The sequence below is a fragment of the Cibotium barometz genome, chromosome 1 (genome assembly GCF_041138505.1).
Source record: "Cibotium barometz isolate CiBa-2024 chromosome 1, ASM4113850v1, whole genome shotgun sequence".
NCBI classification, from domain to species: domain Eukaryota; kingdom Viridiplantae; phylum Streptophyta; class Polypodiopsida; order Cyatheales; family Cibotiaceae; genus Cibotium; species Cibotium barometz.
Window position 1 is genome coordinate 25100940 of NC_141046.1, and position 26003 is coordinate 25126942.

The window sequence follows — 26003 nt, forward strand, 5'->3', positions numbered from 1 at the left end:
GAAGAAAGATGGGTCTTCCCGTTTGTGTGTCGATTATCGTGCACTCAATAAGCTGACTATCAAGAGTAGATTCCCGATGCCTTGAATAGATTATATTCTCGAGAGGCTGAATGGAGCAAAGGTGTTCTCGAAACTTAATTTAAAGAGTGGGTACCACTAGGTGAGGATTGTGGAGGGGGACATCCCCAAGACAGCCTTCCGTACGGAACGGGCCCACTATGAATTTGTGGTCATGCCATTTGGCTTGACGAACGCCCCAGCTACATTTAACCGCATGATGATGCGGGTTTTCCAGGATTTGATTGGAAAGTGTGTGTTCATATTTCTAGACGGCATACTGGTATTTTCAGCTACGGTTGAGCAGTATGACATTGATGTGGAGAAAGTTCTTAAGTTGCTGGAAAGCAATAAGCTCTACGTCAATGAAAAGAAGTCAGAATTTTATCTGTTCCAGGTGCATTACTTGGGATACATAATTAGTGCTGAAGGCATTCGACTTGATCCGGCTAAAGTGGCCGAGATTGTCAATTGGGAAATACCTCAGACAGCCTATGACATCAGATCCTTTGTGGGTATATACCAAGCATACTCCACCCACATAAACAAGTTTTCTGACCTCTCGGCGAATCTCACCAATCTGCTAAAGGGTGTGAAGACAAGAAGGCAAAAGATTCGAATGACTCCACGAGCGTTGGAGGCATTCAAGAACCTCAAGGTGGCTTTATCAGAAGCACCTTGTTTAGCACTTGCCTCATGGGACGAGCCATTTCAGGTGATCACCGATGCGAGTAACATCGCAATTGGAGGTGTGTTACAACAGAATAGTCATCCAGTAGCTTACATGTCTCGTAAGTTACTGCCCGCAGAGAAAAATTACTCAGTCTACGATCGTGAACTCCTAGCAGTTATACGAGCCTTGAAACATTGGAAACATTTTCTTTATGGCTGTGACTTTGAGGTTCGCACTAACCATCAAGCATTACGCTGGATTCAGACAATGCCAAGTGCACAGTGGAGTGACTGTAAACCGGCCTCTGATAAAGCAAAGGGCGGTGGAACAAACACTCGCACATAAAACACTTCAACACCATTGAGGACCTAGAAAAGGAAAACAAACAGGGGGAGCTAGAGTGCTCCTACAAATAGTACACGGACACCGATTGGCCCCAAATCGCAGTGGCGCCCCTTGCGGTATTTCTTTAATTGATTTAAAAGAGCTTTGATTACAATATAAGGCTAGGAACTCAACCGTCCCAGTAGAACTCCTGAAGCCTGCAAAGAACCTGCATCTGGCTTCTTGTCCACACGGCATCCACAAACAAGTCCAGCCATTGTTCATATCAAAAGACCCTTCACATTGAGTCTGCATACAGAAGCTTTCTCCCATGATCAAGGCTGCCACAACCATCCATAGCCTCTCACACTATGAACAGCATCACACCCTGACACATCCAGTGCTTCTGCATCACAACACAGACTCCCAACTGTCTCTCAAAAGAGTATCACAGCACAGCATACCATACAGTTGACACACCTGTACAAACCCTCTCTACCTTCCAAGGGTACTATCCATCTCTGTCATGGATTCCCTGACCCCTGTCTTGTCAGTAGCAAGGCTGTACCAAACATGTGTCCATTCCTGTACCCTCTGCCTGCATGTCACCTATCTCCTGGAGAAACCCAAAAACATGTCTCTTCGAGAAAACCTACGACCTGTTTCCACATGAAACCCTTAGGCCTGTTTCCCTTTGAAACATCTGGCAACATAGAGATGCCCATAACTGTAGTTCCCACTGTTCCTTTCTAGCAAGAGAAAACAATCTGCTCCATGAGCACGCAGCCATGCGAGCTTGCTTCACTCCCATGCCAAGAAACATAACCACATGACCTGTACTTGCAGCCAAAAACCCAAGCACATGGCTGAATTTGCGACCAAACAAAAACAGCCCATAAACTGTCCCAAAACAGTCCTGAATCAAAGCATAGAAAGGCTGAAAGTTCCATCTGATGAACGCCATCGACCTGATGTCTATGTTCATGAAAAACCAGCCCCTCCTTTCTGTAAAAACACGGCGTCCTCCAAAAAGCACACACATGGCCTAGCTTTCTATGCGCCGCCTGTATCCTCGTGATGCGCCGCCTGCAACAGTACTCAACCTGCAGCCACCAGTACGAGAAAGTATGCAGCTGCCACCTGAATCAGCTGTCGTACAGCCTCTGTACTTGACTGTACCTGCTGTCCGTACAGGCCTGCAGCTACTGTCTGTACCAGCCGCCAGCCAATCCTGCACAGTAGGCGTACAGATCTGCAACACCGTACCCTGGTCGTCAGCTTTGCCTGTACATCCAGCCACCAATAAACATGCAGCCGCCTATTCTGTACAGTACCCAGCAGCCTGATCTGTACGACCAGCAGTTCTATAGAAGTGCTCTCCACGCAGGTGTGGTACCACTCTCTTGTCCTCCACGCAGCCCACATGCGCAGCCCACTTCTCCTCCCTTCCACGCATGAGAAGTTCCACGCCTCCCCAAAAGCAAGAGAGAGAAGCAAGAGAGAGACCAGTGCCTCCCAAAAGTGGAGTAACCTCTAAATATTGCTTAGTGGCCTCCTAAGGTTTTGAAACCTTTAAAACATTAATTTTATGGCCACCAAAGGTTATAAAAACCTTTTTAATTAATGTCTCTTTGCCCCCTTCACACTTGGGGTTGTCCACACATGGGCTTACTTTTTGACTCCAACCTGATGCCATTCACACTGTCCACCATGTCCCCGTGCACACCTTGCATATTGTCCAGAGAAAAACACAGGGTCATGACATACCCCCCTCTTGAAAAATGGCAAGCGTCCTCGATTGCACTCAATGGCACAGTAAAGCATCTCATGAGCAAAGAATCCCCATAGGACAAAAACAACGGCCTTCCAATGCATCTGGATGATAGAACAATCATCCTGCACAATAAGCCACACTGTCCTCTTGCTTGTTCCTTCAGAATCTACAGCAAAAGTCTAAAACCAAATGGAAACACGTTAACTGTGTTAGCCAAAAACAAAACCATGCATCATTCTACATATGACACACATATGCATGACACACACATGCATTCGCAAACAATATGCTCCTCAAAATGCTCTACCTACTCAAAAGTAACAGTCTAAGGGCTGCTCGCAAGCCTTACGCCCATGGGCATCCCGCAAGACCCACGACTGATGGTATAACATGAGCATATGCAAGCACTCAATGCATCCAAACACTACATCTACCAAGTACTTTCCCACATATGTCTCATGGCCATCCCGCAAGAGTTACACCCAGTGGTGCATCCATGAACATAATAAAGCACTTGATGTATCATACCAACATACATGCAGCACATGACACAATGCAGAGTATTTCCCAATGTATTCTCAATGATACCAGGATCCAATGGCACCAGAATACAAAAATACCTCTACCTCAAAAAGTGTATGCATACATGCACTAACAGAGTTCGATCCATATTTCCATGAACCAAACCAACTCTAGGACTGCTCGCAAGACTTATGTCCTCCATAGAGTTATCCATAGTTGCAGTTAGAGTTCCAGGTGCGCGCGACTGTGAACCATACTCAACCACCATCTCATGTGTCTAGAACACAAGATCATAGAAGTCCCATAAGCAGATGTACTGTCAGCCTCAGTACCTTCGGGTGAATACAAAGATGTCACCAAGCGACTCCTAGATAACAAATGAGCCTGTATGTAACAAGGGAGTGGAGGTGCTACCCCCTCTTGAGCATCAGGCAATGCTCCAGACCTATGCTCTGCTGAACCTGAACGAGCCGTAACAAGAGTCGACTCCAACTCATAGGCATCAAGATAAAGCTGCAAATCCTAAGGTGAATCTGCTAAGTCACCCTCCTCCATCCACTTCGCATCCATCAGTGAACCTCCTCCATCCACTTCGTATCCATCAGTGAACAGCTCTTGAACTTCACAGGATAGCGACGGGAAACCTTACCCTGTACCTTTCTTTCCTTATGTGCCAGTATATGCTCAGGAATAAGAACCTCGTCAAGTTCCTCCACTTCCATCTGAGCCTCATCTGATACATCCTCAGGCACCCAAAACCTGCTTGCACTCCACCCAAGTGGTAAGCACAAGTCCTCGATGAAGCATAGTAGATCACCACTGCTAAACATAGAAAGAAACTGTCTTCCGAACCCATGAAGCCTCTATGAAGATACCACCAGTGACAAATTGTCGAAAGCCATAGCCTTCAACGCATCTCCGGCACCATAATACTTCAATTGCTTCTTGTTCCTGGCCGACTACTTCTTGTCCTTGGTGTCTTTTCTCCTGAACTTCATCTTCAGCTCTTGGTCTTCACCTCATATAGGCAAAGACACAAAATCCTGTACTGTGTCCTGCACTTCCTTTTCACTTTCCTCATGTTGAAGCTTTTGATGTGACTCTCATGAGACAACCACGAGCTCACCCCCTTAGGAAAGTTGGCGATTGTCCCAACCAAAGCAACCACGGACTCGCCTCCTTGAGAAAGTCGACGATGTGTCCCGGCAAACGGAACCTTGTAAACCGGCCTCTGATAAAGCAAAGGGCGGTGGAACAAACACTCGCACATAAAACACTTCAACACCATTGAGGACCTAGAAAAGGAAAACAAACAGGGGGAGCTAGAGTGCTCCTACAAATAGTACACGGACACCGATTGGCCCCAAATCGCAGTGGCGCCCCTTGCGGTATTTCTTTAATTGATTTAAAAGAGCTTTGATTACAATATAAGGCTGGGAACTCAGCCGTCCCAGTAGAACTCCTGAAGCCTGCAAAGAACCTGCATCTGGCTTCTTGTCCACACGGCATCCACAAACAAGTCCAGCCATTGTTCATATCAAAAGACCCTTCACATTGAGTCTGCATACAGAAGCTTTCTCCCATGATCAAGGCTGCCACAACCATCCATAGCCTCTCACACTATGAACAGCATCACACCCTGACACATCCAGTGCTTCTGCATCACAACACAGACTCCCAACTGTCTCTCAAAAGAGTATCACAGCACAGCATACCATACAGTTGACACACCTGTACAAACCCTCTCTACCTTCCAAGGGTACTATCCATCTCTGTCATGGATTCCCTGACCCCTGTCTTGTCAGTAGCAAGGCTGTACCAAACATGTGTCCATTCCTGTACCCTCTGCCTGCATGTCACCTATCTCCTGGAGAAACCCAAAAACATGTCTCTTCGAGAAAACCTACGACCTGTTTCCCTTTGAAACATCTGGCAACATAGAGATGCCCATAACTGTAGTTCCCACTGTTCCTTTCTAGCAAGAGAAAACAATCTACTCCATGAGCACGCAGCCATGCGAGCTTGCTTCACTCCCATGCCAAGAAACATAACCACATGACCTGTACTTGCAGCCAAAAACCCAAGCACATGGCTGAATTTGCGACCAAACAAAAACAGCCCATAAACTGTCCCAAAACAGTCCTGAATCAAAGCATAGAAAGGCTGAAAGTTCCATCTGATGAACGCCATCGACCTGATGTCTATGTTCATGAAAAACCAGCCCCTCCTTTCTGTAAAAACACAGCGTCCTCCAAAAAGCACACACATGGCCTAGCTTTCTATGCGCCGCCTGTATCCTCGTGATGCGCCGCCTGCAACAGTACTCAACCTGCAGCCACCAGTACGAGAAAGTATGCAGCTGCCACCTGAATCAGCTGTCGTACAGCCTCTGTACTTGACTGTACCTGCTGTCCGTACAGGCCTGCAGCTACTGTCTGTACCAGCCGCCAGCCAATCCTGCACAGTAGGCGTACAGATCTGCAACACCGTACCCTGGTCGTCAGCTTTGCCTGTACATCCAGCCACCAATAAACATGCAGCCGCCTATTCTGTACAGTACCCAGCAGCCTGATCTGTACGACCAGCAGTTCTATAGAAGTGCTCTCCACGCAGGTGTGGTACCACTCTCTTGTCCTCCACGCAGCCCACATGCGCAGCCCACTTCTCCTCCCTTCCACGCATGAGAAGTTGCACGCCTCCCCAAAAGCAAGAGAGAGAAGCAAGAGAGAGACCAGTGCCTCCCAAAAGTGGAGTAACCTCTAAATATTGCTTAGTGGCCTCCTAAGGTTTTGAAACCTTTAAAACATTAATTTTATGGCCACCAAAGGTTATAAAAACCTTTTTAATTAATGTCTCTTTGCCCCCTTCACACTTGGGGTTGTCCACACATGGGCTTACTTTTTGACTCCAACCTGATGCCATTCACACTGTCCACCATGTCCCCGTGCACACCTTGCATATTGTCCAGAGAAAAACACAGGGTCATGACATACCCCCCTCTTGAAAAATGGCAAGCGTCCTCGATTGCACTCAATGGCACAGTAAAGCATCTCATGAGCAAAGAATCCCCATAGGACAAAAACAACGGCCTTCCAATGCATCTGGATGATAGAACAATCATCCTGCACAATAAGCCACACTGTCCTCTTGCTTGTTCCTTCAGAATCTACAGCAAAAGTCTAAAACCAAATGGAAACACGTTAACTGTGTTAGCCAAAAACAAAACCATGCATCATTCTACATATGACACACATATGCATGACACACACATGCATTCGCAAACAATATGCTCCTCAAAATGCTCTACCTACTCAAAAGTAACAGTCTAAGGGCTGCTCGCAAGCCTTACGCCCATGGGCATCCCGCAAGACCCACGACTGATGGTATAACATGAGCATATGCAAGCACTCAATGCATCCAAACACTACATCTACCAAGTACTTTCCCACATATGTCTCATGGCCATCCCGCAAGAGTTACACCCAGTGGTGCATCCATGAACATAATAAAGCACTTGATGTATCATACCAACATACATGCAGCACATGACACAATGCAGAGTATTTCCCAATGTATTCTCAATGATACCAGGATCCAATGGCACCAGAATACAAAAATACCTCTACCTCAAAAAGTGTATGCATACATGCACTAACAGAGTTCGATCCATATTTCCATGAACCAAACCAACTCTAGGACTGCTCGCAAGACTTATGTCCTCCATAGAGTTATCCATAGTTGCAGTTAGAGTTCCAGGTGCGCGCGACTATGAACCATACTCAACCACCATCTCATGTGTCTAGAACACAAGATCATAGAAGTCCCATAAGCAGATGTACTGTCAGCCTCAGTACCTTCGGGTGAATACAAAGATGTCACCAAGCGACTCCTAGATAACAAATGAGCCTGTCTGTAACAAGGGAGTGGAGGTGCTACCCCCCTCTTGAGCATCAGGCAATGCTCCAGACCTATGCTCTGCTGAACCTGAACGAGCCGTAACAAGAGTTGACTCCAACTCATAGGCATCAAGATAAAGCTGCAAATCCTGAGGTGAATCTGCTAAGTCACCCTCCTCCATCCACTTCGCATCCATCAGTGAACCTCCTCCATCCACTTCGTATCCATCAGTGAACAGCTCTTGAACTTCACAGGATAGCGACGGGAAACCTTACCCTGTACCTTTCTTTCCTTATGTGCCAGTATATGCTCAGGAATAAGAACCTCGTCAAGTTCCTCCACTTCCATCTGAGCCTCATCTGATACATCCTCAGGCACCCAAAACCTGCTTGCACTCCACCCAAGTGGTAAGCACAAGTCCTCGATGAAGCATAGTAGATCACCACTGCTAAACATAGAAAGAAACTGTCTTCCGAACCCATGAAGCCTCTATGAAGATACCACCAGTGACAAATTGTCGAAAGCCATAGCCTTCAACGCATCTCCTGCACCATAATACTTCAATTGCTTCTTGTTCCTGGCCGACTACTTCTTGTCCTTGGTGTCTTTTCTCCTGAACTTCATCTTCAGCTCTTGGTCTTCACCTCATATAGGCAAAGACACAAAATCCTGTACTGTGTCCTGCACTTCCTTTTCACTTTCCTCATGTTGAAGCTTTTGATGTGACTCTCATGAGACAACCACGAGCTCACCCCCTTAGGAAAGTTGGCGATTGTCCCAACCAAAGCAACCACGGACTCGCCTCCTTGAGAAAGTCGACGATGTGTCCCGGCAAACGGAACCTTGTAAACCGGCCTCTGATAAAGCAAAGGGCGGTGGAACAAACACTCGCACATAAAACACTTCAACACCATTGAGGACCTAGAAAAGGAAAACAAACAGGGGGAGCTAGAGTGCTCCTACAAATAGTACACGGACACCGATTGGCCCCAAATCGCAGTGGCGCCCCTTGCGGTATTTCTTTAATTGATTTAAAAGAGCTTTGATTACAATATAAGGCTGGGAACTCAGCCGTCCCAGTAGAACTCCTGAAGCCTGCAAAGAACCTGCATCTGGCTTCTTGTCCACACGGCATCCACAAACAAGTCCAGCCATTGTTCATATCAAAAGACCCTTCACATTGAGTCTGCATACAAAAGCTTTCTCCCATGATCAAGGCTGCCACAACCATCCATAGCCTCTCACACTATGAACAGCATCACACCCTGACACATCCAGTGCTTCTGCATCACAACACAGACTCCCAACTGTCTCTCAAAAGAGTATCACAGCACAGCATACCATACAGTTGACACACCTGTACAAACCCTCTCTACCTTCCAAGGGTACTATCCATCTCTGTCATGGATTCCCTGACCCCTGTCTTGTCAGTAGCAAGGCTGTACCAAACATGTGTCCATTCCTGTACCCTCTGCCTGCATGTCACCTATCTCCTGGAGAAACCCAAAAACATGTCTCTTCGAGAAAACCTACGACCTGTTTCCCTTTGAAACATCTGGCAACATAGAGATGCCCATAACTGTAGTTCCCACTGTTCCTTTCTAGCAAGAGAAAACAATCTACTCCATGAGCACGCAGCCATGCGAGCTTGCTTCACTCCCATGCCAAGAAACATAACCACATGACCTGTACTTGCAGCCAAAAACCCAAGCACATGGCTGAATTTGCGACCAAACAAAAACAGCCCATAAACTGTCCCAAAACAGTCCTGAATCAAAGCATAGAAAGGCTGAAAGTTCCATCTGATGAACGCCATCGACCTGATGTCTATGTTCATGAAAAACCAGCCCCTCCTTTCTGTAAAAACACGGCGTCCTCCAAAAAGCACACACATGGCCTAGCTTTCTATGCGCCGCCTGTATCCTCGTGATGCGCCGCCTGCAACAGTACTCAACCTGCAGCCACCAGTACGAGAAAGTATGCAGCTGCCACCTGAATCAGCTGTCGTACAGCCTCTGTACTTGACTGTACCTGCTGTCCGTACAGGCCTGCAGCTACTGTCTGTACCAGCCGCCAGCCAATCCTGCACAGTAGGCGTACAGATCTGCAACACCGTACCCTGGTCGTCAGCTTTGCCTGTACATCCAGCCGCCAATAAACATGCAGCCGCCTATTCTGTACAGTACCCAGCAGCCTGATCTGTACGACCAGCAGTTCTATAGAAGTGCTCTCCACGCAGGTGTGGTACCACTCTCTTGTCCTCCACGCAGCCCACATGCGCAGCCCTTCCACGCATGAGAAGTTGCACGCCTCCCCAAAAGCAAGAGAGAGAAGCAAGAGAGAGACCAGCGCCTCCCAAAAGTGGAGTAACCTCTAAATATTGCTTAGTGGCCTCCTAAGGTTTTGAAACCTTTAAAACATTAATTTTATGGCCACCAAAGGTTATAAAAACCTTTTTAATTAATGTCTCTTTGCCCCCTTCACACTTGGGGTTGTCCACACATGGGCTTACTTTTTGACTCCAACCTGATGCCATTCACACTGTCCACCATGTCCCCGTGCACACCTTGCATATTGTCCAGAGAAAAACACAGGGTCATGACAGTGACCAACAACACCACTAGAGCCAGATATTCCAGCAATTCGATGGTATGATTGAGTACCTTCCACGAAAGGCCAATCCAGTGGCCGATGCTTTGAGCAAGAAGGGACAAGTGACTTCGATTCAGACCACTAGACTCAATCTTGTTGGTACAAGACTAGATGACATGAAGCACACGTACGCAGATTCCGAGGAATTCGGTACACAGTGGGAACAGGCATTGGATGCCACAGGACCATGCCACTTTCTGATACACGATGGTTGGCTTTTCTACAAAGGCCGACTGTGTGTCATGAAGTCGTTCAGGGCTGCTCTTCTCCATGATGCCCATGACGCCATTACTGGTGGTCATAGGGGCATGAGTTCGACTCTGGAGAAATTGGAACGGTAATATTATTGGCCAAACATGAGGCGAGATGTGTTTACATATGTACAGCGCTGTTATATTTGTCAAAAGGTGAAAGCTCCTCGTGGAAAGAAGATAGGGTTGTTACAACCCTTGCCAATTCTTAAGGGTCCTTTCCAAGATATTTCAATGGACTTTGTCACAAATCTGCCTCCCAGTCCGAGTAAGCATAATACGCAGTGCTTAACTATTGTTGATAGATTTAGCAAATTTGTTATGCTTATTCTTTGCTGGGCCAATGTGATCGCCGAGGATGTTGCCCAGTTGTTCATTCGGCATTGGTACTCGATTGACGAGATTCCTAGGACCATAGTGTCAGACCAAGATGCCCAAGTTTACCAGTCATTTTTGGAGAGCATTGTTTGATAACTTTGGTACTAAATTGAATTTTTCCAATGCATTCCACCCACAGACGAACGGCCAGACAGAGATATACAACTAGTTGGCCTTTGATATGCTGAAGTGTTGTGTCCACGATCAGCAAGGTAAGTGGAAATCTTATTTGCCTTTAGTTCAAGCTATTTTGAATGATTCTTTTTCTTCAACTATTGGCAGGACTCCATATGAGGCAGCATTTGAAAGACCTTTCCAGTCATTTTTGACCAGGACCTCGTCTTCAGTACCTGAAGCGAACAGAGTGACGGAGTCTTACTAGGAGATTTTAGAGTCAGTAAAAGACAGATTGGCTAAAGCGCAAGAGGCCTACACTCGACAGGCCAATAAAGACAGAAGGGATATGAAGTTTTCGGAAGAGGATTGGGTTTATCTTCGGATTATGAAGCAAAGGTTGAAACAGGTGGGCAAGCAATGCCCAAAGTTGTCTTTCAAGAGCTTCGGACCTTTTCCCATCCAGAAGAAGATTAATGAGGTGTCTATGCAGTTAAAGCTACCTCCAAGTTGGACTATGCACGATGTATTTCACGTCGACCCAATACTGTGTCCTCTCCTCTCTCCCTCTCTCTCCCTATTTTCTACACATCTTCATTCAGTTTTGTGTGTTAATTCCGTCGCGAAAAAGTGTGCTGATTTTTGAGCATTGAAGTTACCGATCTTCCCCGAAGCTTCCGCATGTTACATGTCGTGTCTTTGCCCTTTCTCTGAGATGAAGCCTTGCCCTTGGTCTTGTCCTTCTTCTTGGACAAACAATCCTTTAACAGATTTCCTCTTTTCCCACAAGAGAAGAAACGACTCCGACCTTTCTTTTGAACTGAGGAAAGTGCCTAGTCGGAACTGTTACCTTCAACTTACCCTGTGAAACGAGAACGGACTCCTCCAAAAGTAGGGAGCTAAGATCATCAAAATCCAACTGAGTGGATGTGATCTGGCACCACAAAGATCGAGAAATCACATCATAGTCTGGGGAAAGCTTAGTCACAATAAGTACACCCAGCTGAGCAGTGGACAAAGGAGCACCCATAGCTAGTAACTGGTCATGGATAACCTTGGCCTTCATAAGAAACAACTACATGGAACTACCTTCAGGGAATAACAAACCGTAGAGCTGCCCTTGCAAGGTAATTGCCCTCATCGACAAATCTCAAGCAAAGAGATCCTCCAATTTAGACCATACCTCATGAGCACTAGTGTGAGTTTGCACGGCCGGTGAGACCTCCTCTGTGATGGTCTGCACAAGCACTGAATGTGCCTTCGAGTCCCGATTCTCCCAATCCTGTAATTCCGCAACAAATTCATCTTCATGATCCTGAGTCCACCTCCTAGAGTTTTGAGGACGCTAAGGCTTCCTCTCAATGCCCTGAACAATATCCCACAAACCCTTGTGGATGAACCAGATCCACATTTGAAGCTTCCAATGGGCATAGTTGGGTCCTTTCAACTTGTCATCCTTGTTCGTACAGGGGGGGAGCCATATCCACAACAACAAGAAACACAGATCTCAGCTCTCAAAGACTTCTCTCAAGTACTTTCCAACGAAGCGAGGCTCCAGAACCAATCAGCCCCCTCTCAAACCTGAGAAAGGAGGAGGCTGGATAGCAACAAAACAGTCCAAGAAACCACCAAGTACCAGAAGGGAAGGGACTTGTGGAGGAAGAAGGAGATGTAAAGCCACTTGTCTGGCAACTCCACATGCAAGAAACTCACCAACAACTGATGCCAGAGCAGACAACACAGCCACAACTCCAACGTTTTCCGTAGAAGAAAACGCGGCCAAGAACCTGGCCGGCTTGCCTCTGTAGGAGAAAACGCAGTCAAGAAGCTAGCCGGCAGCAAGAAGAGGGCTGGCTGGACCAGAAAACGGAGCAGATTAGGGAAACACAGCCACTGTTTGGGACTGATCTGCAGCCAAGGAGCTAGGGCGGAAACACAGCCACTGTTTGGGACTGATCTGCAGCCAGGAGGTAGGGCGGAAAACGCAAGGCACAGAAGAGATGGTGGGCAGATTTGCAGTAGGAGCAGCCTGAACCTGAGTGAGTGATACCATGTTGGAGAATGCATAGACGGTAGCATAAACAAGACGAGAGAGGACAAGATCACCTTTTATATTAGCTTGAAGCTTTACAATGGCAATTGGCCAGCAAGAGAATGTTGAACTTGTGCAAGGGATTGGATGAGAAGTGAGAAATGGGAGGCCTCCTTTATATAGTGCATGAGTGAACTGGCCGACTGCCTCTAGGGACAGGCCGATTGTCCACGACCCATAAATAGAGGAGAAAATACAATAAATGTCCAATAAATGGTACAACCCAAATACACTGAGATGCATAAATTCTCACAATAAATACATACATATGTATGTATGTATGTATGTATATGCATATGTATATGCACTTTTATGTATGTATGTGTGTAACATGCGGAAGCTTGATGAATAGAATCGGTTCTTCAATGGACACAATTCAGCAACCTTTCAAGATGAAGATAGCGCACTCGATAGAGAGATGTGTGCGGAAATAGAGAGAGAGAGAGAGAGAGAGAGAGAGAGAGAGAGAAAGTCAGACACAGTATTGGGTCCCGAATATCCTCTGTAGGGCCCCCAACATGGATGTTGTATTTGCTTTATTAGAATGATGAATAAATAACGCAAATTCTGTAGATCTTCTGATCTGACTCTTGACCTTCAACCTTCACCTTGGCTTTAGGATCCCCTTTGGCTGTCCTGGCCCTTGGAATTCTTAAGCCCCTTGTGAATTCTTGTTGGCCTATGCTTTTATAAGCTAAAGATATGCTGGTCTGTGGTAGCAAACAGGGGTCGGCCTGTTTTTGCATCTCCACAACCTGAATTAAATACCTAAAAGATGCGCTTTTCACACCTTGCTGCCGATTTGGCTGCTTTTGCTATGCTGTCCAGACTAGCCTAGGCTGCCTGGTTACTATTTTGTACCCAGGATGATGTACCTCATGGATATGATGTAACCTTTTGGTCTCATAGGTCATTTTGGCCTTTTGAAGACGTTAATACAACTCTCTCTCTCTCTCTCTCTCTCTCTCTCTCTCTCTCTAGCTCCACGCCCCAGAGGAGTTCTTAGCGAGAGAGCTTCATCCATTTTGTGAGCCAAACATCCCTGACCCAGAGCATCAGGACCCTCCACCACACACAGACGGATCGTGAGGTTCTTTGCCGACATGACACGCTCCCATCACAGAGGCCTGAAGACTGACATTCACTCCACCATCAGATCGGTTCTGGCCGAGGCGAGTATCGTCGTTAGCTAATCACAAAATATCTCACTCTACACAAGATCATTTGTTGATCACATGTAATGTTGGATGTTTTCATTTTACTTTTTCTTTCAGTTTTCCATGGCTCATTATATCCATGGTACCATTGTATTACTTTTGGTCTCATAGGCCCTTGGGGTCTTCCGTAGATGTTAATATAACTTTCTTTCTTTTCTTTTCTTGTGTGTGTGTGTGTGTGTGTGTGTGTGTGTGTGTGTTTCTACACATCTTCTTCTATGTTGTACATTATCTTTGTCGCGAACGATTGCTAAATTCTGAGCATTGAAGTTATCGATTCTTCCACCGAGCTTCCGCATGTTACAGATTTATGTCCAGATCGTCCAAACGGTGGCCATCGCTTCCGAGAAGTACCAGGCTCTCCATGACAAGTTCTAGAAGATTTTTCTTTGGGACAATCTTCCTCCCCAGCTCCCCTCGTGTAGATCGAAGGACCACAAGATTGACCTCCTCCCAGGCTCGGATCCCCCGAGCAAGTTTCCATTCTGCTTGTCCAATACAATGGAAAGGGAGTTGGACCACAAACTCCACATTGACACGTTCTCTGACCTCTCGGCGGATCTTACAAGTCTCTGCTTAAGGATGTCAAGACCAGAAGGCAGCAGATCCGAATGATTCCATGAGCTTTGAAGACATTCAAGAATCTCAAGGTGGCCTTGTCAAAGGCTCCTTGTCTAGCGCTAGTCTCGTGGGATGAGCTGTTCCAGGTGATCACCGATGCGAGTGACATCACGATTGGAGTTGTTTTACAGCAGAATGACCACATAGTAGCTTACGTGTCTCGTAATCTACTACATAGTCTTTGATCGAGAACTCCTCAGAGTGATTTAGGCCCTGAAGCATTGGAAGCATTTCCTTTACGAGCGAGACTTTGAGATTTGCACTGACCATCAGACATTGCGCTAGCTTCAGACCATAAGCACCGCTGGAGCCAAATTTTCCAGTAATTTGGTGGCATGATCGAGTACCTTCCAGGCAAGGCCAATCCAGTGGCCGATGCATTGAACAGGAAGGGAATAGTAACTACGATTCAGACTACTAGACTAGACCTTGTTGGTACGAGACTAGATGATATGCAGCACATGTACTTGGATTCTGAGGAATTTGGTCCACAGTGGGAACATGCATTGGACACCACAAGACCATGCCACCTTTTGAGACGAGATGGTTGGCTTTTCTACGAAGGCCACCTTTGTGTCATGAAGTCGTTTAGGACAGCTCTTCTCCATGACGCTCATGATGCCATCACCGATGGTCATAGGGACATGAAATCTTCTTTGGCAAAGTTAGAGCGGCAGTTTTATTGGCCAAGAATGAGGCGCGACATGTTCATTCATGTGCAACATTGTGAGATTTGTTAGAAATTGAAAGTGCCTCATGGAAAGTGTTGGGAGTTAGGGTTGTAGAGAAACAAAGAACACACGCACACACACACACACAAAGATGGTACACAGCATCAAGTGAGAGAGAGAGAGAGAGAGAGAGAGAGAGAGAGTGAGAGAGAGAGAGTGATTGCTACTCAAAGTAGATGAGATACAAAGATACATAGATGTGTGGAGCAAGGGAGTTGACTCCACAATATCATAATACAATAAAACAAGTGTAGTGTCCTTTCACACCTAATATCCAAGGGGAAAAACCCAAAGGGAGAAAAGTGCCCTTGGTTAGCCCATGTTCACATGTGGCACTACTCATAGCATATGTGCCAATAAACCCCCCTTAGTGGCAATGTGAACCTGTACAAGGTCGATAGTAGCAGATCACTCTCTCTAGGAGAGTAAGCTTAAAGCTTTGCGGAAAGCTTCAAACTTCTCTCCAGGCAACGCCTTCGTGAACAGATCTACAACATTGTCCTGTGTAGAGCAGTAAGATAATGTAATCTCCCCTGCATGAATCCTCTCTCTGACATAGTGATAATGAATCTCTATGTACTTAGTACGTGCATGAAACACTGGGTTTCGTGCCACGGCTATAGCACTCTGACTGTCAATGAGTATGGTGGTGGGTGTCTACTGACACTCACGAAGATCAGTCAGCAATCTCCTCAGCCATACACAATCTGTTGTGGCTGTAAAGACTGCCCTGTACACTCAGCCTCACAAGTAGGTGTGGCAACAGTAGGCTGCTTTTTGCTAAGCCATGATATGCATGAATGCTCCAAAAAGAAACAATTCCCACTGGTGGACTGGCATGTATCACAATCACCAGCCCAGTCTGAATCACCGTAAGCATGTAACATGTAACTGCAAGCTGCCCCCCCTTGGGATATACCAACGCAAGATCCAAGGAGCCCTGAAGATAGCGGAAGATCCGCTTCACTGCTTGCCAATGCTTTGTACCTGGGTTGTGTGTAAATTTGCTACACTAGGAAACCGCAAACTGAATATCTAGGGGTGTGAAGCTGCACTAGGAACTGCAAGGCACTTGCCACCTTTTCAAAAGAAGGGGCCAATGTAAGGCCTTTTTTGGGGGTGAACCAGTCAAACTACTTTTTGCATTCAGGCAACCTATTCTTTAGCCATGTTGCCATCCCTGGCCTTTGCTGCTGCTGACCATGTTACCATCCCTGATGCCATCTCTCGTTACTGAAAATGCTACTACTCATGACTGTTCGTTTCCTTTACCAACAAAACTTGTACAACTTGCTCCAGCCATTCACTGCTCCTTTCTATTAGCTATGCATTGTTGTAAGTTGTCCTGTTGTGAGTATATGTCCCTTGTCCTACCACTTAGCCTCTGTTAAATTGGGGCTTGCAATGATGATAAGCATGAAACCTGCGCTACCCTTGGCAAAAGTTGTACAACTTGCTCCACCCATTCACTGCTCCTTTCTTTTAGCTATGCATTGTTGTAAGTTGTCCTGTTGTGCGTATATGTCCCTTGCCCTGCCACTTAGCCTCTGTTAAATTGGGGCTTGCAATTTTGATGAGCATGAAACCTGTGCTACCCTTGGCAATGCTTATGATGAGATTTGTTTGTCATGGCAGCCCTGCCTGCAGGGGATCTGACCCTGCTCAAAGGTCTGACCTTGATGAACAGATCTATCATGAAAGAGGGCACATCTCCAACCCTTTGAAGACTTTCTCTCAATTTCATGTTCCTTCAACATGGTTGACTACTATAATATTAAACCCCGTACAGGTTTGGAATTCTGGCACACCTGTGCTATTGCACTCTGATTCCTAGCAAAAAAGTTTTATTAAGGGAAAGGAAAATGGTAATGCCATCCTCCCTTCTTTGGCTAGACAAAGACTTCAAAACAAAATAGAAGCAAAGAACAAGAGATTAAGAGAACCTGAGGAGACAAACACTTCCTGCACTCAAGGAATGAAGATGCTTCTGTAGTCTCTAAATATAAACCAAGACCCTTTCAAAAAAGAATCCTTCGGGGATTCTTGAGATGATAAAAAGTCACGATCATCTGAATACATCATTCAAAACAGGTGGTCCAGATGCATACAAGCACGTATGACAGGGGCCAAGCCAACATCTCACAATTTTCTCTTCAACTGAATGACAGATTTCAATAAAAAATACCTCCATAAGAGCCAGAAGTAAGCGTCTAGCAGCATCCCGCACAGGCTGCTTGCCATCGCCCAGGCGCTCCACAATGGCAGGTAGCAGCACATTGAAGTGTAGCTTCAAATGCTCGCTTGATAGAGCGGATGCAGAGGCAAGGGCCTGCAGAGCACCCTGACAAACCCTGAAGTTGTTATCTTTCAGAAGTCCTAGCGACGCATCCACCAGGCTTCCCACCTCCGTTGCAGTAAGGCTCCTCCTACTCTGCTCAAGAAGAACCTGCAGCCTCTCCACGCCGACCATCCTTTCCTTTGTATCCTTTGCCTGAAGCAGTTCCAAAGCTTCCTCCATTCCGTGATGATAATGAGACCATATATGTAAAACTGCTAACACGCAGGAACGGAGTGTGCATCACCCTGCGCCAAAATTAGGGTTGCTATTACAACGGAAAGTTTGCAAGTTCACAGGCAGCTTGTATGACCGTGCTTCCAATTAGGTTAAGTTTTTTATGTACCGAATTCGCCTGTAGTGCGACCATCCTCCAAATTAGGGTTGGATCGCACTCACAGGCTCACGAAAAACCCTGTACGTCCATCCTTATCTGCATGATGTACGCAAGGGCGCCTCGTTAATCATCCATTGTCAAGCAAGAAGGCAAAACTTTCTGCGCTGTATCGCCATAACCAGACACTAGGGTCGAGGTTGATCCGAGAGAGACGATGGCAGATCGCGCAGAAAACAAGCCACGGCCCAAAATGCAGAGGAAAAACAGAGGATATTGTTTCTCTGCGAAACCCTAGAATGGTGCGGCGATCAAGCCTTCGTAATGCTGCTGCGATCGAAACCAGGAATGCTGGAAAATCTGGGGCGGGGTAGGGGGTTTAGGGGGGCGGGGGTGGAGCTGAGGGATGCAGAAGAAGGGAAGCAGGTGTAAGAGAAAGGCAAAAGCAGAAAAGGAGACAGTTTTTGCAGGGGGGAGAGAGAACCCCAAGTGTGTGTAGAGCTCTCCAATTTTGTTTCGTGTGGTGGTTAGTAGAACCATTGTCTTCCATTTTAGCCCTTGTTCATGTTTTTGGCAAAAATTTCATATGAAATTCAAGGGCCCCTTCTCATAACCACCACCCCCTCCCATCATGCCATCCATACACAAATTTTTATATTGCTCATTTGGATGAAAGTCCCTTTTATATGGACCCCCTTCCCCAACAGCAAAAAAATGGGACTGGGTTGGGGGCCATCTCACAACAACAAATCCTGCACGCCTTCATCTCACTGTCTACTTTTTCTTAATGTGCATATTCATGGTTTTCTCATGCTCCATCTTAAAAAGCATGAAAAACGCATGGTGAGAAGTGTGAGATTGCCCCTTCATTGATATATATGGTCCAATAGAACATAGGGTTGGCTTAGAGTAGAGTGGTTTCGCTTTTCTTCTTGAGGAACGAGGACAATCATCCCTTAAAAATATGTTTGAACAAAAGAAATGTACAAAATGTATACAACATAAGGTTGGTTTAGAGTAGAGTGGTTTTGCTTTTCTTCTCAAGGAACGAGGATAATCATCCCTTGAAAATATGTTTAAACAAAAGAAATGTACAAAATGCACATAAGGTTGGCCTAGAGTAGAGTAGTTTTGCATAATCATCCCTTTAAAATATGTTTGAACGAAAGAAATGTCACCCAACCTCGACTTTCACCAAACTATGAGACTTACAAGATGACCTTCATTTGTATGAGACACTTTGCTTTGAAGCATGCTAAGTATTTCTACTCATTTCTCTCATCTCATGTTCAACCTTTTAACAGGTGTTAGGTGGGTTGAAGCTACACATGTTTCCAAACACTTTTTCAAACCATAACTCCATTGCCCTCCATTGCCCTTGGGATCGTGTGATCAATTGGACAAGTGCTTACACTAGGGAAGTGAAAACAAGGGAAGAGATTATGTCCCTCTTTGAACATTGCTATTGGTCATCTCCCCATCTATATTGCCTTCTAGTTGAGTTACTTTCCTACGCACATGTAAAAAGAGAAAAGTAAGTTGTATAATATTATCTTCTAGTTGAGTTACTTTTCTATGCACATGTAAAAAGAGAAAAGTAAGTTGTACAACATGTTGTATGTCTTTATAACTAGCAAAAGAGGTTGCTAGATTGGCTAGCAAGAGAATGGCCACACATTACATGAGTGTAGTTATGATATTGGCATTCATTAACACAAGGGCCATTTTACACATCATAATTGTTGGAATAATCAGAGTCTCAATAGTTTGAAAGGGTTATTAAATCTTTTGGTGTGTGAACAACCTCTTAATAAGTATCATAAGATAAGGCCTTGGTGCCTATAAACACATTTTACATGATGTCAGTATTATCATTTCATAATACAATCATTGTGTTCGTGTGCAATCTCTCTCTCTCTCTCTCTCTCTCTCTCTCTCTCTCTCTCTCTCTCTCTCTCTCTCTCTCTCTCTCTCTCCATATCCATGTCTATGCTTCCACACACCATGGCTTGATCTCTCCACCTCTCCTTCCACTCTCACTCCCTCCCTCCTGGACGTGGCCATGTTTCCAACGTGGTATCAGAGCTAGGGTTCATTCCATCGTCATGTTTCCAACGTGGTATCAGAGCTAGGCTTCATTCCATTGCCATGTTTCACCTTCTCCCTTTTTGCATTTTAGCATCTCTCTGTTTGCCATGTAGCACCCTTTCTATGTGTTTTCTTGGTCGGCTAACCAGTTGGCTTCATGAGTTTTGTTTATCTCCTCCTATAGAAGCTCACAAAGCCATCTGATGCTCACATGTGCGTTTTCTCACCCTTATAACTGCCTCTTCTCATGTAGCCACCTCTTCTTAGCTTCCTATGAGCCCATGTAGCCACCTTCTAATACTCATGTAACCTTATATCCGCCTCCTGGATACAACCACATATGGTGCGTTTTTCTTTCATATGCTATAATCAACGTTCTTTCCTTTTTATTAACTACTCTCTGATTTGTGTTTTCTTCCCATGAAGTGTCCCATACTATGACCATATGGTGCTCTCTAATCTACGTTTTGGACTCTCTCTCTCTCTCTCTCTCTCTCTCTCTCTCTCTCTCTCTCTCTCTCTCTCTCCCCCCCCCCATGTTTATGCTTCCACACACCATGGCTTGATCTCTGCACCTCTCCTTCCACTCTCACTCACTCCCTCCTGTACTTGGCCATATTTTTCTAATAGCTATAAAACCATTTAAAATGCTAAATATGAAATAGTACTTCTTACACAAGTGTATTTCTCAAAGGTGGTTAACTTTCTTCACCTCAAAGGTGCTAGTCAACTTAAGGACTAAAAGCCTAACACAAAAGCGACTACCTTAGAATGTTTTTCTTCGTGCTTTTCTTCGAGAATAAAAGACCATTTGAAGGCAACAAAACTCAAGTTTTTCTTTTTGGCTTGGCTTGGCTGGAAATTTGGAAGTACACTACTCACACACACTAGATGTCATCTTTTGCACAAGGAGAGATTTGAGCCCATCACCTAGGGACTCTCACATGTGATTGGTAACTCAAGGTATTTCCAACCTCATTACGCTTCTAGAAATCAACCATATCTTGATTTGCAATACATTACACTTCTAGAAATCAAGCATATCTTGTTCCCAATACATTTACACCTTTATTTGATAAGCTTTGAAATCAAAGTTGGCCCCCTCAAAGCTACTTTATAAAGAAATCTCATCTCTAACATGTCTAAAGCTATTTTCATGTATGTGATGACGCATGCCATGTGGTTGATTTTTTTTATTATCAAGATCTCTTGTGTGCTATTTTAAACTTAGGTTAAGAGAATTTTTTATATATTTGTTATAGCATTAAAAAGGCATCATTTGCACACCTCGATAGCTTGTGCACAATCTATTGAAATGGAACAGTTGTAACAATGTTTAGCCTCCTTCAAATTGTCACTCAAAGTCCCCCTAAAAGAGCAAGAGCTTTAAATAAGTGTTACATTAGCCCATTAAATTTAAGTGGTCATGCATGTGATATGTAGATTTGATTGCATTAAGGTGTAGCTTCTACATAAAAGAACTCTTATACTATAATGTAGAAATTAAGAGCATCCAACTTTCAAAGCTAGTTCTTTGACATGGTGTGGCAATTTCTTCATCAAATATACATGGTCTATGTATCAAAATGTATGCTTCTTAATTAAAGCTATGTGTAAATTATGAACCGATCATTGTCTCACCAAGTTAATCTAGTTCAGCTCATTGCACTCAATAAGGAAGGGTGTAAACTAAACCTTGATGCATGTGTGCACTCACATAATAAGACTTTAAGATAATGTAAAGCCCATGTAAACTCCTTTTATACACATTGATGAATAAATGTCGTGGTTATCTAAATTTTATTAAGCTTAAAACTAAGAAGGTATCACTAGATTAGCCAAACTATGAGAGAGAGAGAGAGAGAGAGAGAGAGAGAGAGAGAGAGAGAGTAATATTAATGCCTACAGAAGGCCAAAATGGCCTATGAGACAAATATTTAACTAAAGGGCGGTATTAGTCTTGAGCTAAATCTATGTCCAGAAAAGAAAAATATACAATAAAGCAACCTACATATCTATTAGTAAATCGGCGATGTCAAGCATCAACTACAATCATCTTCACTTTTTTAGGGGCTTTGGCATGGGCTTCTCTTAGGATTTTCGAAAATCCTCAATAAGCACTATACCTTCACAATAGACTACTCACTTCCCTTCTTTCACACGCACACACATATAGCATGTCGACTCCTTTTATGCACATTGATGAAGAAATGTCTTTGGCTAAGGGGTCACTAGATTAGTTTTTAAAAAGGAGTACCCCAACCCCATGCTACCCAATGTAAGATTAGGCTAGACTTACAAATGCCCATGGTCATGAAACACCAATGGGCCCACACTTGGTGAGACTAGCTTGTCTATGTCATACACTTTTTTACTCGAAGCTAGCCATGATGGTAAAAATGGTGGGGTAGCGGTGTGTGTCTAGACTTGACAACCCCAAGATACCAAATGATTATTATGTGTGTACATGTTTATTGTGTGTGTATGTGTGCATGTGTGTGTAGACTTGACAACCCCAAGATACTAGATCATACACTTGTATAAAATAGTTGCACAAAAGTGTTTGTATTAAAATGGAGAATCATACGCTTGCACACAATAGTTGTACAAAAGTGTTTGTATTATAATGTAAAATCATTTTAGAACAAGCCTTTTTGGCCTAAAATTGATCTAATGTTGAGGATTTGTAACCATTTAGTTTGAAGCTTCTGATGTTCTTAGTCACATTGATATTGGAAGTTTTGTTAAAGTAAGTGGGAGGTGACATAGGTAGGCAACACACCATTGTTCAAACTATAAAGCTAAAGGGCAAGGATTCCTATGTGCCATCATCTCAAATACAAAGTAACTTAACATTTATTTGAGGGAAAGGAAGATGTCAATACCCACCCCCTGTTATTGGTGTTATATTTCGTAGAATGAGTAATTGCCATGATCTACAAACATTTATACACTTACATTAATGTAGAAAGTATATAAAAAACAAGTAGTAGTTAAGGATTCAAATTAAAGTTATGAGCGTATGTGGTAAGGTTTATGCATATGATTCTTGGTTAGGGAGAAAAAATAAACTTAAAGGTACATGTGAGTATATAGTGAGCTTCGTATATATAAATGAAACTTGATGCAGTTTACCCTATATATTGATCGAAAGAGAACCTTTTAGAACACATAAACCTTATATGAGGGCACAAAAGCATGCATATACATTGTAAATCTTAGTGAAGGCTAAGGGAACCTATAAAAAATATATGTGTTTATGTGTGTACGTGTGTGTGTGTGCACACATGCACACCCGCATATGTGATGTGTGTGTGAGTGTGTTTATGTTAAACTAAGAGCACTTAAGTAAATGTGGTACATTATCAACTACTTAGACTAGATGTTCCAAGTGACCCACTATGATTTTTGATGCACTTTAGGTCTCACTATTATTTATTTTTTTAAGACACATCATAGACCACCATGTTCTTTCTTGCCCATTGACTCATTTCTACAAGCATTATAGTCACCAATTATAGTTGTTAACCCAGGTCAAAGGGTTACATCACACATGAGAAAAATGTGGGAGAGAGGATGAGCTTGAGCTCCTTGCAAGCAAACACACACACATGAGTAGATAAGTACATAAGAGAGATGGATGGCTGAATTTTATTGTATTCTCTTCTCTTTAACCATAACATAAACTAATAAGAGTACATATTATAAGGGGAAGTACTCTCCTACTATAACACACAAAGGTCACTCCATGATGTGAACCCGACTACATAAGCTGACGTTATAACTATACCATAACTCTAGTACACCAAAGTACTATCACACAGCTAGCGGCATATTACCCATAATCTCACCAACCTAACCAGTGGCGTAAGTGCGAAAGCTATCACCCGGGTGGGTCATCATTGTCCGCACTAGTTGAGCTTAATATCTCAACACTCTTTCTCAAGCTCGACTCCACACATTGCACTTTAAGTAAGCTCCTAAACTTGCAGAGCTTCTTTATACCCAATGTCTTCACATGAAGATGTCAGCCACTTGATCCTCTATGCTGACATATACAAAATCCATGTCACCTACTACCCTCATAAAATGATAATTCACCTCAACGTGCTTCATCCTAGCATGATAGACTCAATTAATTGGCCCGATTTGCGCGCAGGCTCACCCATATCACCAAGTAGCTTTTGAAGCTAAGCTACCTCACACGCTGCCCATAGCAGCACCCTTGTACTCTACCTCTATACTTGACAAGGTAAATGTCCACTGTTTCTTGTTGCTTTAACTCACCGTAGCACTCCCAAAAGAAAACATAAAGCCATTGGTAGATCTTCTATCTAAGACACTACTAGCCCATTCAACATCTGTATACCCATGTAGTTGTATCTCTCTGCTAGTCTCATAGAAAAGCCCATAATCAACAGTGGACATTATGTATCTAAGAATCCATCTAGCCACATCCAAGTGTGGCTTCTTGGGGGACTGCATAAACTAACTCACAAGTCTAACAAGCTTAAACGTGGCTTGGTAATAGTCGTGTATATCAAGCCACCCATTATGTGCATGTACATAGAGGGGGCCTCCAAAATCTCACATGTATCTATGGCAAAAATATTAGTGTTTTACTCCAATGGCACTAAAAAATGCTTACATCTTGTCATACCATACTTGGACGACATGTCCAAACCATATTGCCTCTATAACAACAAACTTCCATGAGGTGATCTCACCACCTCTATACTAAGAAAATATCGTAGCTCACCCAAATCTTTTATCTCAAAATTTTGGTTCAAAACCATCCAACATCACATGTCTAACATCATGTATGTCAAAATCACTATCACTTAAGGTATCCACATAAATGACTAACAACATGATCCTTGTATCTGTTTTTTGACATAAAGTGAAAAAACTACATTGGATATCTGAAATCCAAGGTATTCCCCGATCTTGAATATCTAAAATCCATTACTAATAGCATGATCCCTCTATATGTCTTTTTCTCATAAAGTGAAAAATCTACATTACATATCTAAAATCCAAGATACTCCTTGATCTTGTTTGACCTTACTTTGGGTGCTTGCGTCAAGCCATTGAAGGCTTTGCATAACCTGCACACAAAATCTAGATGTGCATTACTTTGATAACCTAGTGGCTGTATCATGTGAACTTTTTCTCGTAATTCACCATGTTAGAATGCATTCTTTACATTTATTTGATGTAAAGACCAACCCTCAACTACAATCATAGCAATTACAGCTCTCACAGTTGCCATTCTTGCAACCAAGCTGAATGTCTTGTTACTGTCAATGCCATATGTCTATGCATAATCCTTGGTGATCAGTCTTGCCTTATACCTATTCATCACAGATCCGTCTGAGTTATGCTTGACCTTGTACATCCACTTACATCTAATTGCCTTCTTATCATTAGACAAAGACACTAATTCCCATGTTGCATGCATTTGTATCCTATGTTGCATTTGTATCTAATGTTGCCATCTCCTCATCCATGGCAGCTTCCCATTTCTAATGTCTAAGTGCTAGCTTAAAACAAATGGGCTCTATCCCTTATATTACTTTAATCATGTAAGCATAGTGATGGGTTGTATATCCATCATATCTTAACCTATCAATAGGATATCTAACCATGTAAGCATAGTGATAGGCTGTATATCCATCATATCTCAACCTGAGTAAACTTGCGTACGCTTGGATCACTATCGACTATCCTCAAAACATCCAGAAGTAACCATTGATGGGATGCCAAGCTCCTCATCAAGGCTCTGCTCGGAGCTATTAGAGTTACCATCCATATAAGAGTGACTTGCTGGACAGATTAGTCACAAAAGGCTGATCTACCTTTTCCTTCCCTTTGTGTGATACAACATCCGTTGTGTACCACGAGATGATGCATCTCCATGGACTCACACTGGATAACTGCTAG

General features: G+C 44.0%; 1 protein-coding gene across 2 annotated transcripts in view; it reads right to left on the reverse strand.

Annotated features, from left to right (window-relative positions):
* LOC147641776 (CLIP-associated protein-like) overlaps positions 1–18526 on the reverse strand; it is a 68058-nt gene extending 49532 nt beyond the window's left edge. Inside the window, exons 1-2 of one of the 2 annotated variants that reach the window (XM_086799585.1) lie at positions 17985–18525; positions 17489–17886 (exon numbers count right to left, since the gene is read on the reverse strand). In XM_086799585.1, the coding sequence (XP_086655711.1) occupies positions 17489–17821 (333 nt within the window). In that variant the 5' untranslated portion in view covers positions 17822–17886; positions 17985–18525. Of the gene's footprint in view, positions 1–17488 lie in introns of both variants that reach the window. The other variant, XM_086799593.1, reaches the window with a different exon arrangement.
* Between the last annotated feature and the right edge of the window lie 7477 nt (positions 18527–26003).